General features: G+C 43.1%; 3 protein-coding genes across 4 annotated transcripts; 1 reads left to right on the top strand and 2 right to left on the bottom strand.

Moving 5' to 3' along the window:
* Positions 1 to 76: 76 nt before the first annotated feature.
* Positions 77 to 843, bottom strand: gjz1 (gap junction protein zeta 1). Its single transcript, XM_072373658.1, is given in 1 exon segment — positions 77 to 843. A coding segment is annotated over 1 exon segment (711 nt). The 5' UTR covers positions 837 to 843; the 3' UTR covers positions 77 to 125.
* A 1,780-nt stretch (positions 844 to 2,623) lies between these two features.
* znf668 (zinc finger protein 668) lies at positions 2,624 to 4,949 on the bottom strand. Its single transcript, XM_072373838.1, has one exon. It carries the CDS (start codon positions 4,914 to 4,916, stop codon positions 2,931 to 2,933), a length of 1,986 nt encoding a protein of 661 aa, XP_072229939.1. The 5' UTR covers positions 4,917 to 4,949; the 3' UTR covers positions 2,624 to 2,930.
* Positions 4,950 to 5,125: 176 nt separating this feature from the next.
* znf646 (zinc finger protein 646) lies at positions 5,126 to 14,981 on the top strand. Of its 2 annotated transcripts, none has more exons than XM_072372719.1 (4): positions 5,126 to 5,341; positions 7,284 to 10,080; positions 10,275 to 11,351; positions 11,592 to 14,981. In XM_072372719.1, exons 2-4 carry the CDS (start codon positions 7,487 to 7,489, stop codon positions 12,487 to 12,489), a joined length of 4,569 nt encoding a protein of 1,522 aa, XP_072228820.1. In that variant the 5' UTR covers positions 5,126 to 5,341; positions 7,284 to 7,486; the 3' UTR covers positions 12,490 to 14,981. The 2 variants fall into 2 exon arrangements, with proteins under 2 accessions (XP_072228820.1, XP_072228819.1); XM_072372718.1 differs by lacking the exon at positions 5,126 to 5,341 and adding an exon at positions 6,048 to 6,236.
* Positions 14,982 to 15,010: the final 29 nt, after the last annotated feature.

The raw sequence follows: 15,010 nt of genomic DNA, 5'->3' as shown, positions 1-15,010 counted from the left end.
CAAGAGCTGTGTGCTATTATTCTATATAGTTTACATTCAGAAATAATGTGGATTTACTGTTTAATCTAATGGGCGCCTCCGTAAGTCTAAAACAAAATCTACAATGTAGAAAACGAAGTAAACTCTTAAAAGTTGAAAATGTAATGAACAACTGAGTACACACAAAATAGGACTGAACACACAATAACCATGCCTGAGATAGAGGCCAAAGCATAAATAGACATTTGTTTCTCTGGGGCGGCCCTCACAACACAGATATGTAGCTCTGAGCAGATATTTGTGGTGCATTCGTATGAAGCGTCGCTGAGTGCTGACAGGTTCCAGTAAAGTAAAACATACATAAACCAGCCTTCAAACAGAACACGCAGAATAATGCTGAGCAGGTAGATGCCGATCACGCCCCTGTTTTTGTGGAAATCAATGACCATCTTCTCAGCTGGGTCTGGAACCACAGCCTGAGCTTCCTCTTTCCCCCGACCCTCCATTTCCACATCTGCCTTCACCTTGGAGCGTCTTTTCCGGGTCATTGACCGAAGGTGCGAGGTGAAAAGCTCCATGAGCAGGACAGAGATGATGACCAGGACAAAGATGAAGTTCCAGGCTATTATCATGGGTTTGTGGAACTGTCTATTAAAGCAGGCCTTGGTGCAGATGCTGTCTCTTGTGCCGTTGCATGTGAAGTCAGAATCCAGTTTGGTAAAGGGCAGCTAAGCGAGGAAGAGGACAACAAGCCGAATGCACAGGAAGCCAAACCACAGGGAGCGGCACTTGTAGTTGGTGGTGGCATCCACCGCTGTCCTCATGATGGGGATGAGACCTGTTACTAAAGCTGCCATTGTCACTTTTACTAGGATTGTGGGGGAAAAAAGTAAAAATGAATAAATACATAAAGAATTAAATAAATAGATGAAAATAAAAAAATATTCAGAATTAGTTCTGCTTACCTATCTTGTTAGAGCTTTTCTGTTTGCTAAATCTATTTTGAGTTTGACTTATCGCATGTAAAACAAGTTATACATCACCTATAAGTCACTAATGTATGTTTTGACACCAAAGCCCTTTCTGCCCTTTTTATGATAACCCAGCAGGGAGAGGTCATGATGGTTCATAGAAAGTTTTGGTTTTTTTCAACAGATGAGGTGATGTTTGCATTAAGAGTTTTCAGATTTTTAACTGGAGCCCCCCCTGTTTTGTACTTAAGTTACAGGAAAGGTAACTCTTCACCCATTGTGATTAACGGGTTAGTGACAGGCTGTTCTCCCCTTGACGCCTGGAGCTCTGTGAATATTGTCTCATTATTTTCTGTCACAGTCTGTTTTATTAGTCACGTTTTCAGGTTCTTGTCTGGTTTCTCCCGTCACGTTCGGTTCACTCACGTCCCCTGTCTCATTGTTCACAGCTGCACCTCATTCACTGATCACTCCCTCCACAGTATTTAGTCTCCTAGTTTGCTTTCAGTCTTTGCAGAATCCTCACTAACCCTTCATGCCTTGCCACAGAGAGTTAAGTTTGGTTTCATGCCTCATAGTATTTATTTCCATAGTCTTGTTTTGCGAACCCAGTTTAAGTATTTTTGATAATCCGGCTCAGCTGCGCTTTTTGTTCTTGCTCCTTGTCTTTTTGTGGAATAAACCTTGTTTTTGAACTAAAGAGCTGCATCTGGGTCCTACCTCTCCATCGTTCGTGACATTTTCAAGACACACCATTTGTCAAAATGTTTTCAAATATTGTAAAACATAAGGAAAAAGTTGTCAATTTACAATTAAAGCTAAAGGTTTAGCCTCTAAAATGTTTGTTTGTTTTTAAGTTTCCTCAGAGGGTGAGGAATATGAACTCTTGGTGGACAGATTTAAGTTTTACAGAAAACCCTCAGATTTAGAGGGTCCTCTTTAAAAGGGTCTTTTTTTTCTTACACAAATGTACAAAACAGATCATTTACAAAGAAACGATTAAAAATAATCTTTAATCTTCTAATTTAATCTTTTTTTGATTCGTTCATCAACTACTCTCTTATTCGCTAACAGAAATCCTGACAGTATACATGCTCTTAAATAACAAGAGCCATAAAAAAAACTTCAGCAACAAAATGTCAATTTAAATTTTTTTCCCTTCAAAAGTGTCACAGCAAATCTGCACATCTGTTCGTATGCATGCATCTTAATGCATTTGCAGTTAAAACTGCCCTTAATGGCAGGAAAACGTGGAGGGTAGGAGAGCTTACCTTTACGAGTTTCAGCTCGCTAATGGAAACAATCAACTCTTGCTATGCAGCCACTCTTTTATGGGTTCACGAAATGGCGCTTTCATAAGTGTATGAGTGGCAGTTTCTCACCAAATGATTTGCTGACATGGTGTTGCTCTATTTTTGCACTAACATTTCCCTACGCACACAAAAAAATGCTACTGCATAAGAAATACAGCATGAAAAGGGTTTAAAAAAAAAAAAACCAGGTGAACAGGGTTTATTGGTATAAAATAGTTATTCCTGTGAATAGGCTGGAATGACACCGACCTTATATCATCCAAACAACTTGTAAAATAATCTCACTAATAATCAAACATATTAGAGTTACAAATCCATTAAAAAAAATTAAATACATTTCAGATTAAAGCCGTTTGTAAAAACGTTGTTTACCTGAAATTGATAATTTTATTGTGGTGAATAAACTGTGTGATGGCATTACAACATTGTTATAAAGTGAGTACAACAGTTAAAATAAGATATTAGCACGTTTATAGCACAGTTAAAAAGATGATTCTCAAATTACACGGCAATACAAATACTTTGAGCAAATACTTTCTTTTCTTTTTAAATAAAACTTTTTACCTCTTTTTTTAAAATCATCTAAAATCATAAAAGGCCATTGTCTTAATATATGTGGAATTAAAATTACAAAACATCTTTTTTAAAAAAAAAAAAAAAACGACATTTAAAGTCCCTCTTCTTTAACCAAATACTCTGGAAGAGCGTGAAAAGCCGTCACCGGAACGGTCACCGGAACCGTCAGAGCTATGGTGGTGGGTTCAACAGTGGAGGCAGAGACCTGGCTGGCAGGTGAAGGAGAGGGCAGCGGGTCTGTGTGAATGATGCTAATGTCACCGAGTTGCGCCGCAGTTGGTGCGGCGTCTGCATGAGTCCGTAAGTGCTTGCGAAGGTAGGCGGCAAACAGAAAGGCTTTGCCACAGTGGGGGCAGCTGTGAGGTTTGGTGGTGGAGTGGATCTTCTGATGCTTCCGCAGCCCAGATTTGTTCAGGAAGCCTTTGCCACAACTATTGCAGACGTGTGGCCTCAGCTTAGGATGCTGCTTCTCGTGCTCCTGCAAGTCGGCCAGCTGTGCAAACTCTGCATTGCAGGTTTCGCAGACATGTGAACCTAGTGGCACAATTTTAGTAACAGAAGGAGTTGAGTCAATGGAATGAAGATTTTCGTGGGCTTGAACTTCATCCCAGGTACCAAATGTAGCATCACAGTGAGTACAGGAGAACTGAGGGAGAGTCGTGTGGGCAGTGAAGCCAGAGGCGGATGCAGCCTCTGTTTCCTGTTGTTGTTGTTGTTGTTGCTGCTGCTGCTGCTGCTGCTCAGACTGATCGGCTAGGTGAGTTCTTTCATGTTTGCGCAGGCTGGAGGACACCACAAATGACTTCAAGCACTCCTCACATTTGAAAGGCCTCTCTCCAGAGTGCACACGCCGGTGCTTGTTGAGGCTGGAACGCTCAGCAAACGACTTGTCGCACTCCGTGCACGAGAAAGGCCTCAAACCTGTGTGGACAAGCATGTGGCGCCGCAGATCCCAGGATGCTACAAAGGCCTTGTCACAGCTCTGGCATTTGTACGGCCGTTCTCCAGAGTGAACACGTTCGTGCACGGCGAGATCAGCCGGCTGCCGGAATCGCTTGGAACACTTATCGCAGGGATACGGCTTGAACCCCATGTGAGCGCGCTGGTGCCGCCGGAAACTGGAGGGGTCGGAAAACATCTTGCCGCACTGTGGACAGAGGAACGGCTTCTCGCCAGAATGAGTGCGGAGATGAGACTGGTAGGAGGACAGCTGAGTGAAGCCTTTTCCACACTGCTCGCACTGATAGGGTTTATTCTGAGAGTGAATACGCTGATGGCAGGCCAGGGAGGACGAGCGGGAGAAGGCTTTGCCACAGTCTGAGCACAGAAAGGGCTTTTCTCCAGTGTGCGAGCGCTCGTGGTTTTTCAGGTCCTTCAGCTCTGTGTACGTTTTGCCACACTCGTCACACGCATACGGCCGATGGCCCTGGTGGTTCCTTCTGTGTTTTCGGAACACTGACGGATCGGCAAAGCTCTTGCCGCACTCAGCACAGAAGTACGGCTTCTCTCCAGTGTGAGAGCGCTCATGGACCTTCAGTTTGGACAGTGTGGGGTAGCTCTTGGAGCACTGAGGGCATGAGTAAGGACGCTCTCCACTGTGCTGCGTCATGTGGATCCTCAGGCATATAGCCTGCATGAAGGCCTTCCCGCACTCTATGCATACAAAAGGTTTTTCTCCCGTGTGAGAGCGGCTATGGTTGCGTAGCTCTGTAGATGTCTTATAAGCCTTGTGACAGTCTGTGCACTGAAAGGGGCGCTGAGATGAATGCGTGCGCTCGTGCTTTGAGAGTTGAGCCTTGCTTGAGAATGTTTTAGTGCACTCAGAACACGCGTGTTGCTGCTGATGCTCCTTTGCATGCACTGATAACTTGTGGCTCTGAAGAGCTGACAGACTCTTGAAAGTATTGGTACAGGTAGAGCAACTGAAGAGGCATTTGGCTTTCGGAGGCCTTCCTCTGCCACGTTTCTTCGCAGGCTGATCCTTCACCACTTCTTCCTCTTCTTGGATCTCTTCATCCTGAACAGGAGGGATGTACTGCTCTGCAAGAGGTGGACTGTCAGGCTGAGGAGAGGCCATCTTCTTTTTTTTTTCTGCAAGAACATAAAATAAAAAAACATTTGTGGTAATCATGAAAAAATTAAGAATAACTGAAGAAACAGGATATGAGACCAATATTTCTCCACAGACAGGATGCCAAATCCCTTTGATAGTTAAAAGGGTGTTTTGCAGCTCTTCTAATGACAGTGGCTGATGAAGAAGCAGGGGAAAAATCTAAATTGCTCAGTCACATAATCAAAGAAATATGAGGGTATGCATTTATTCACAAAATGGCTGGCATTAGGACCTCAGGGACAATAAGCTAACCGCTTTCTTGCCAGAGGAAGTTGGCGACGCAATGTCAGAGATCATTGTGCCCGTCTCACTGACTTGTACCCGAGTGGAGACAAAGATCAAACATCTCAAGTCAACATGATGATGTTGCGAAGAGCGAGATTCGCCATGTACGTATTTCTTCGTACTAGCTTACGTGCTACACATTTTTACTAACTCAAAATGGCTGGCTTTAGGACCGCTGGCTGCAGCAATTCGCTCGACAGTGCCAGCAGCAGCAGCAGCATAGACATACGGTTATGGATATAGCTAACATTACATCTAATTTAATTTCGTGCACATCATCTGGACATCATCATCTTACCAAAATCAGGACATTAATAGTGGGTCGATAATACCGTTACAAGCAAGCGCATTTACTGTGAGACACGATGAGTGCGGCTGTCTGGCTGCGAAGTCTCGGACGGCTCTAGGACCATGATGACGACAGCTATCGTTAAGCAAGCCAAGTGTGCAACCATATAATGCGTTTAATGATAAATTATACATAATAAAATATTAGCTAATATCATAGGTAAAGAATGGAAGTCTCTGAAAAAATATACATGAATGGCATGCTTTAGTAACGGTTTCCAGCTCATTTCGAATATAAATAAGATGGTGGCAGAGCTAACAATGCCAGCTAGCTAACAGCTGTTTCGAGCAGCCAATATAATTTACTTTAAATCATTTACGGAAATAAACATTTTAGATTTATTTTTTGTTTGATTGTTTTTGTTTCTATTTATCCTAGTTGTTTGTTTTGATACTCGTTAAATGCCAAGCTTAACAGTCTGTGGCGTGGGGAACTAAAACTTTAGTGCGCGTAGCAACTGTTACGTGGGAAATATTTCGCAGGTGCACATTTCCTGTTTCCTAGCAACAAGAGCAATGTGGAAATGGGGATGTAAGAAAAAAAGACAATTGGTTGAAAAGAGGGGCTTTTCCTTGATATAGAAATGTTCCTTTTAAATTATGAATGAAGAATAATATCTTTGTAGTTTACATTGAATCGTACTGCTGCAGGTATTGGATTTTTACGTGTCTGCTAAAGCTGTGATGCTGCTTTCTTGCTTTTTGGTGCAATGTTTGTTTAGCTAGCCTTAACAATGCTAGCTGGTCGCTAGCGTAAGCTTATTGCTTTCTTTCAACAGTAACCGTTCACTTGCATGCTCTTGCCCAAAAGTTTATATGGAGACGTTTTTTATATAATTACTCAGCAGGAAAAATACGTTGGCAATGTATTTGTAGCCTTGAAGAATTGCTCCCCTGGTTTATTTACATAGCTAGTTCAGTTAGCCTACCACTGCAGAGATGTCAGTTCTGAATATGTATTAAATTACAGAGAAGCGAACTAATTTAATGTAACTTGCATTTGATTGCTTTCCAAATATATCTTCGAAACTAGGTAATAAAGATGAAAAGTCATTTACAGGCTGTTTGTGTTTCCTCAGTTTGATAATGAAGCATACCGACGTTGATTATATTTTTAACTGCCAGTGAACAAGCTTTACAGTGTACGATGATCTTGAAGCCCTTTTTCTATAATCAGGTGGAAAATATTTATTGAACTGCCAGCACTGAAAGGTGTTCTTGTCCAATGACATGGCCACCTACCTTTGTGTTGTTGGATAGTTCCAAACATGTTGGACTCAGTTGCACGAAGTCACGTGCATTGATTTAATAGGCAGACAATAAGAGGTGCTCATACCACTCAATAAAACTCATCTAACTCAACCCTTAAAAGTTCTTGCAGGTTCTGCTTAACAAATTGAACTTTCACACAGGCAGAGACAGCCCATTGTATGCAATTCTACCCTGAACATGATTGCATTCCATTTTGTCACTTTCATGACCAATGAATGATAGTAGGATGCAACACAGGTATCCTTATTATCGTATAAGCTTTTCAACAGGAAGGATATGTTCAGATGGAATCATCAACATTTTGATCTGTAATTTTGATGTTTACGGATTACACTTGCTTTTATTTTGTAAGCTGATAAAGTGACTCTGTATGTAAATAGATCCTATCCAACACTGACTAACAGGCATCTCCTCTGTCATCAACAGCTCAGTTTGCCGGCTTTTGCCAAATTGTTTGGAACCAGTTCTCAACAACCTTTGTGCTGTTGCCTCCCTGGACATTCCTTGGATCCTACTGTAAACAACTGGATTCCTTTTGTATATGGAATAGAAAAGGCATCTAATGCATTTCTATCTCGCACATCTGAAAACTTTGCGTCCTCTGGACTTAATTCAACTATTATCTTGTAATGGCAGAGCAAGACCCTGGCAGGACAACAGGCTTTCCTTGCAAACAATGTGGCTTGGTATGTCCCAATATGCCCAGTCTGCTCGAACACATGGATGCTCATTATCACCATGAGGAAGAGCGCAAATATAGATGTGATCAATGTGGGCGTGGTTACAGACATGCTGGCAGTCTAACTAACCACAAAAAGACTCATGAGGTGGGTTCTTTTCAGTGCACCATATGTGGGAAAGAAAACTCTAATGCCTCAGCCCTGAAGAGTCATCTCCGGAATCACACCTCATTGAAAAAGTATTCCTGTGCAGAGTGTGGAAAAGCTTTTCGTTTGGCAACTCAGCTGGCTACGCATCAGAGGGTTCATCTTTCCAGGAAAGCAAAGGAGGAGTCATATAGGAAGATAGACATGGAATTTTTCACGCAAGAAACAGAAAATGATGAGCCACATCAACTTAGTGAGCAGTCAGCCAATGTTAAGATTACTGCAGAAAGCAGCCCTTCTGAGCACAAGACAGAAGAGATTTGTAATTCACAATCGGAGTCCTGTGATGATGCAGTAAATAGACCATTTAAGTGTGATTTATGTGACAAATCATACATACACCATCGAAGCCTGACCAATCACAAAAAGACTCACCAAGTGGGAACGTTTGAGTGCACAGTGTGTTTCAAACTATTTAATAACATGGCTGCCCTCTACAGCCATCAGAGAACTCACAAGGCAAGAAATGAGACAGACCACAGTTTGACAGGTGTGTCTCAGACAGGCACGATACTGGACCAGTTCTCACCTCAGAGTCAGGATGCTCCGGTAAATTTTTGTCATTTGTGTCAGGTACTTTTCCCAAATGATGAGGAGTTCCAGGAACACATCCAAATGCACAACTCTTCTTCTCTATCATTTGGGACTCAAGATATTTTGTCAGAGAAGCAAAATACATCATACGATAACAGTATTTCTTCGCCCGAGTCAAATTTTTATTCATCTCCCATAAACAGTTTTCCTACAGGGGCATCAATAAATAATCCACTAAGCTTTGATCTGCCACAGGAGAAGATTACAAGTAATGGTCATGTGTTCTCGGACTGCTGTATAGATGAGAAATCGTTTTCCAATAGCCCCCAGGCAGAGCCCCCAGCCATAGACACAAGCATACACAGTACCACATTCATGCCTGCACAAAACAATGACAGCGGAATGAAAACTGAAGAAACTTCAGCTGTAGATTCTGATGAGCGCCCCTTCAAGTGTCAAATCTGCAGTAAAAGCTACCGGCACTCTGGGAGCCTCATTAACCACAAAAGGTCACATCAGTTGGGGACCTACCAGTGCTCCATTTGCAGAAAGAATTACCCACACCTGGCCGCTCTCAAAAGTCACCTCCGTCTGCATAAAGCTCAGCCGTCATCTTTCAGTCTCAGCACAGAGGGAGACTGGCTCTCTTCAGAGCCTCTGACTCTGGATAACAACCAACAGGGCTGCTTTCCCTCCCAAAATGAGCAGGAAGACGGCGTCCACACGGCTCTTGGTATCGATCAGGAGAATGGAGCTGACCACAGCAATGGAGCTTCGTACCAGGGGCAGATTAATCAGGACTTTTCCCAGGATATGACTGATCATCTACCTCACAATGAACATCTGATGCAGCGGCACATGTGTGCAGACTGCGGTGAGACATTTGCAGATATTGCAGAGATTAAATCTCACAGTTGCCCATTGCTACAGCAGCACGAGGCTACTAGAAGTGAATATACCAACAGCTTTGACTTCCAGGCGAGTAATGGCCATTGTACTATTGGAAATACAGAAAGAAATGGGGAGTTCCAAGGCCTGAATGGTAGCCACAACCAAAGTTACTTTGAACAGAACTTCCTTGACAGTGTTAGCAGTGCTCAGCTAAATGATGGGAGAGAAGAGGATGATGCTGATGAGGATGATGATGATGGTGACCTTTATCAGTGCTCTATATGTGGCAACAGCTACACCAGCATGAGGGCTCTCAGGAGCCACCTCCGAGGGCACACACAGTCCAATGGTACTCCTGCAAGCTCAGGGCCACCTTCCATGTCCTCCCATGAAGAAGTAAAAGATGAAGAGCCAGAAGAGATGATGATCTGTAGTACATGTGGGGAAAGTTTTGCCAATCGGCAGGACTTGATCACTCACCAGCTTCTACACAACAAGGACCAGGTAGACAACAAAAGCCATTTGCCAATGAACAATGACGTCACAGAAAGCAAAGAGGAAGCACGGATAATCTGTGGCAGCTGTGGCATCTTCTGCACGAGCTACAGTCATCTTGACAACCATGGCTGTACGGTTGAGAGGAAAGATGAGACAGTGCACTGTAAAGAGGAAATAAAAGTCAACGATGTCGTCCAGCATGAAAAGACGAGTCTCACCAGAGAAACTGTTGACGTTGAGGATCGTCAGTACAAGTGTGATCAGTGTGGGCGGTCGTACAGACATGCAGGTTCCCTCCTCAACCATAAAAAGTCCCACAAAACAGGCGTGTTCAGATGTCTCATCTGCCAGAAACGCTTCTACAACCTGTTGGCCCTTAAAAACCATCAGAGATCCCACTTTGATATTAAGAGGTTAGTTCCAGCAGGAATTCCATAGATTGACATGTATGTTCAAAATTTGCTAATGCTTGATTGAAATTTTGTTTAACAAAAAAAAAACTTATGCCTGTATACTTACTGATGTGTTTGGTCATTGTGAATCTACGTGTAGAGTGTTGCCAGTTTTACAGTCATCGATTTAACCATATATTTGTCTTTTTTCCCAGGCATACTTGCCACGAGTGTGGGAAAGCCTTCAAAATTCAAAAGCAGCTCTTGATCCACCTAAAAAGGCACAAAGAGAATCAAACCAAAATCCAGGAACTCAACAGTCAGATTCAGGCACTCATGCAAATTAATGGGACCAAATCAGATGGAAAAATGCCATCCCTAACTTCGAATGCCAATCAAGGTCTTACCTCAGTTCGGCTCCGCAAGCGGCTGCCTGAAGAGAAGCCAGGTAACGCAAAATTGGAGACCTCAGTTAAATTGGAGGACACGAGCGACCAACGCCCTTTTGCATGTGACCAGTGTGGCCGTACATATCGCCATGCAGGAAGTCTGGTCAACCACAAAAACTCACATAAGACAGGTGAATATTACTGTTCTATTTGCAACAACACTTACTCTAATCAGCTAGCCATGAAGAACCACTTGCGGACCCACTTTGCATATAAAAAGCACTTGTGCCAAAACTGTGGAAAGGGCTTTAGAGGAAAGAAACAACTATTGGCTCATGTCTGTGCAGACCTCCGAAAGAATGGGGCTGGAGGTAGGAGGGGACTCAAATCTAGAGCCTTCAAGTGCAAGGAATGTAAGAAGGCCTTTCCCTCGGTTGACCACCTGGAAGCACATACCTGTGAAGGACCCTCGGATAGCAAGGATCCACAGTCAAATACGTCTCCAAGTAAAGAGGAGCGGCCATTCACATGCAACATATGTAATCGCAGCTACCGCCATGCTGGCTCGCTGTTGAATCACAAAAATACCCACAAGACAGGGCACTTCAGTTGCACCTTCTGCTCTAAGCCCTTCACTAACCCAATGGCTTTACGCAATCACACGCGCATCCACACACAGAAGAAAAAGTATGTGTGTCTCACATGTGGAAAGGCCTTCCGCCTCGCCAGCATCCTACACAACCACCAGAGGGTCCACAATCGGGTGCTGAGTCACTTCAGCTGCACTTCATGTGGAAAGAGCTTCCAGGGCAGGTCTGGCCTGAGGAGGCACCGCTGCCGCAGAGGTCAGAACAGCACAAGATTCGGAGTCCAGCACTCGGAGAGGGGAGACAAATGCTTCATGTAAGTTAGAGTCTCGCTGTGAAATGAGTTCTTTTTTATTAGTCATCTTATGGATAGTTTAGAAAATGTCTTCTCTGGTTTGATTAAGCTGACGAAGCATAATTTTGAGCAACACAGATTTTCTCTGTGCATATACGTCTGCAGTTGATTTGTTCATTTTGTAAGTCGCCTTCTGTTAGTTTTACAGATCTGGTTTGAACTGATTCTTCAGCATTAACTATTGGAATGTTCTTACTGCAGGTGTGACCTGTGTGGACGCTCCTACCGCCACGCCGGCTCCCTCCTCAACCATAAGAAGTCACATTCTGAAAACCTTCACCACTGTACCTTGTGCCTCCAGACATTTCCCGACCCTGTCACTCTGCAGATACATTCCCAGATGAGGCGTCACTGCTGCCCCGAGTGCGGCAAGACCTTCTGTCTGGTTGCACACCTGCAGAGCCACATGGAGGTGCACTCAAAGGACCAAACTGTGACTTGCAGCCTCTGCCAGCAGAGCTTTCCCAACGTGGCCAGTTACCAGGAGCACCGTGACACGCACCACATGGCTCAGGGTCCCTATCAACAAGGTGTGGATGAACCTGCAGAGAACAACATCTGCTGGGACTCAGGAATAAATCAGTCCATGGGAACAGGCGAGATGCCCAACCAGGTCCCACCTCCTTTGTCGCATATTCCAGAAAGCATCTCTAATTCACAGGGGAGTAACGATACTTCTGTCACCGAAGAGAAGAGCCACGTTTGTGACTACTGTGGCCGCACCTACCGCCACGCCGGTTCCCTCCTCAACCACAAGAACAGCCACAAGACGGGCTCCTTCTTCTGCTCAGTCTGCCAGAAAGAGTTCACCAACCTGATGGCTCTCAAGAACCACCGACGCATTCACACCGAGCCGAAGCGCTACCAGTGCCTGGAGTGCGGAAAGGCGTTCCGTGTGTCCACTCAGCTCATATGTCACCGGAGGATACACACTAAAGAGAAGCCGTTCGCCTGCCTGCTGTGCGACAAGAGCTTCTCCAGCAAGTCCAACCTGCGACACCATCAGAAAATGCATCAGAACACCACCCAGATCTACGACTCTTCCTTTAGTCTGGATGCCAACGAATTCATGGACCTGGACATGGGGTCTTTCCTATAAAGTAGTCCTCCAAAGCATGCAGGTGATCCTCTCATTTAAGTCGTTTATCCCACTATCAATAATTGTAAAACTTTATTTTTTTCCCTGAAAGTGCTCCTTGGTCCTGACAGACGCTCTTTTGGAGAAATGCACTTTTCAGTACCGGCTTCCAGTTTTACCTCTGCAGGAGACGGCAGCATCTCTGTAACATCTCCAGAGTCATCGGTCCACTTTGAATAAGGCCTCAAATGTTTTCTGTAAATATGCAGGATTCCCAAAAAACATTCGCCTCTGCTTATCGCTCTGTAAAAGCCTTACCAACCAAAGTGAAGAGAAAACACCATCCCAGGTCCACGTAAGAACATCAACACTGATAATTAACATGTTTTTAAGACAGTACTGTGCTAACTCTTGGTATTTATTATTGTGTTCAGTGCCTCTGTAAGTTCCTTAGGAAACTAAATATACAAACTATATATATTCAGTGTTAAAGGACTTCTTTGGGAATTCACATACAGTAAGGCAAGCCTGTTATTTTTCAGTCAGATACCTCTGGTTGTATCCAAAGGTTAGTGGCAAAGTGGATTACTCAAATCAGATTATTAAGTAAATAGATGTAGTGCTGATAATATTCAAGTTCACTCTGAGTGACACTGTATGCTAAAAAGGATGTATGTATAATTTATTTGCGTTGATTTTATGTGCACATTTTATTAAGAGGAACATTTTATGAATGTTGTAAAAAAAAAAAAAAGAAATGTCCTCTAAAACTCTTGTAGCCTTTACAAACCTTCTCATTAGTCCATTAGTACGTCGTTAGTTCTCAGTTACAACAGGCAGGGATGTCAGCTGCACTCAGGGTAAAGACCTTCAAAAGGAACACACCTGATGTGTAAAACATTGCAGACAGTCAGTTTCTAAGTTAAGCCGAGCATTTTTCTCTTTGGTGCCATTTCGACACTAGTCTAGTTCGTGTTAGGGTCACTCCAGCATATAGCTGCAGCTCCACTTAAAGTAAATGCTGAAATACTTTTGGAACCTTTGGGAATCCTCAGTTACTTTGAAGTGTCAGTGCCTGAAATGTAAGTCGACTGTAGCAGTTTTACGTGATGAAGCTTCCTCATACTGAACTCGTTACGCGCTAAATCTTTGACATTTTATTTGTATTCTTTTTCAGCACATCTCCAAATCTGTGACAAACTGATGAATCAAAGCAGTTCTAACATTATGACTCTTGAGAGGATTGATTCATTTTCGTGCTTTTCCCTAAGAGTTGCTCCATAAGAAAAAGAAAAACAACACGTATGTGACCTCAGATCCGTTACTCGCAGGTATTAATGTAAACTAAACAGAACCGTATCGGTGGTTATTTTTCCTTTTTATGTGGTCCCCAAGTTGTCCGATGGGCCTGTTCGTTTTTCAGTGTTTCTTCTTCTTTTTCCTCCACACATGAGAACTCTAGCAAAAGTGGACAGATGGACTTTGTTCTCGTAAACAACCTTTAGTAATGTTTTTCATGCCTTATACATTGCATTTCATGTCTGTTTGTGTTGAGGCCTGGCCAGAAGTACCATATACCTCGAAAGCCTTGCCTACCTAACAACTGCTACTTATTGCCTCATGCAGCTTCATTGCGGAAAATACACTGTTATCACCCCAAAAACTTGCAGTTACAAAAGCCACATAGGAAGGGCGAAGCATCAGTTTTGGGATCTTTACTTTAGTCTGTTTCCTCCTCTCAATGGTTTGCACATGTACGTAGCCTGAGGAGGGCAGGACGACCATAACAATAAATAAGTGTATTGTTTGTTGAGTTAGCTGCTCAATAATTCACCTCAGCTGGTTTGCGGGTTGTACATTTTTTTTAAGCAATATGATCAAAGTGTCATTTCAGTGCGTGAAGTGAGGATATCGTTTCTGAACACGGTGGCGTCAGATCTAGTGGTCACACGCTAGCATTAATGTGCCATTTTGTTACAATATTGGTTGCCATGTATGTATCAATGGTCACGATTTAGATTACCTCACTGTCCCATTTTTTTATACCACAGTAGCCTGTGAAAATGGGAAAGAACACATGCACATTTCAGTTCAAACTTCAGATGTACTTATTTCTGTGCATTTTGTGAGTCTCCCGTGGCACTTAACGTCGGCTCTCCTCTGTCGTTGTCCACCATCACAGCCTGGAATAGTGTTTTTAATTTCAGAGCTCTGTAAATTGTAAATCAGATTGAAAATGTTTGTGCGATCACTGTACATTAGCAGGCAAGATTCTTTTTCAGCAGGGAAGATCGGATGGATTAGATATTGTGTAATAAAGGAAGCATCTACCACAAGTTCCAATTTATTGCTTTTTCAGTGCTTAACAATATCTGCCTCGTACTCAGCTGATATTTCTAGAGCTATTTTGTCACTCCAAAGTGTAGATTTTTACTTCTTTGTTAGAAATGAGTTTAGAATGTAAGAAAATGATTTAAAGTATAGTGTCACTCCATTAAAAGACTTGGAAAATACAGTGTGTTTGTTTCTTGTCCACACTCAC

The sequence above is a fragment of the Leuresthes tenuis genome, unplaced genomic scaffold (assembly GCF_036924035.1).
Source record: "Leuresthes tenuis unplaced genomic scaffold, fLeuTen1.0.hap1 SCAF_20, whole genome shotgun sequence".
Classification (NCBI taxonomy): domain Eukaryota; kingdom Metazoa; phylum Chordata; class Actinopteri; order Atheriniformes; family Atherinopsidae; genus Leuresthes; species Leuresthes tenuis.
This window is presented reverse-complemented; position numbering and strand designations above follow the sequence as displayed.

Excerpts from the sequence above, each read along its gene's own strand:
- znf646 (XM_072372719.1), top strand. The coding sequence starts at position 7,487 with ATGGCAGAGCAAGACCCTGGCAGGACAACAGGCTTTCCTTGCAAACAA. Across the intron at positions 10,081-10,274 it reads TCCCACTTTGATATTAAGAG|GCATACTTGCCACGAGTGTG; the intron begins GTTAGTTCCAGC and ends CTTTTTTCCCAG. Across the intron at positions 11,352-11,591 it reads AGGGGAGACAAATGCTTCAT|GTGTGACCTGTGTGGACGCT; the intron begins GTAAGTTAGAGT and ends TTCTTACTGCAG.
- znf668 (XM_072373838.1), bottom strand. The coding sequence starts at position 4,916 with ATGGCCTCTCCTCAGCCTGACAGTCCACCTCTTGCAGAGCAGTACATC.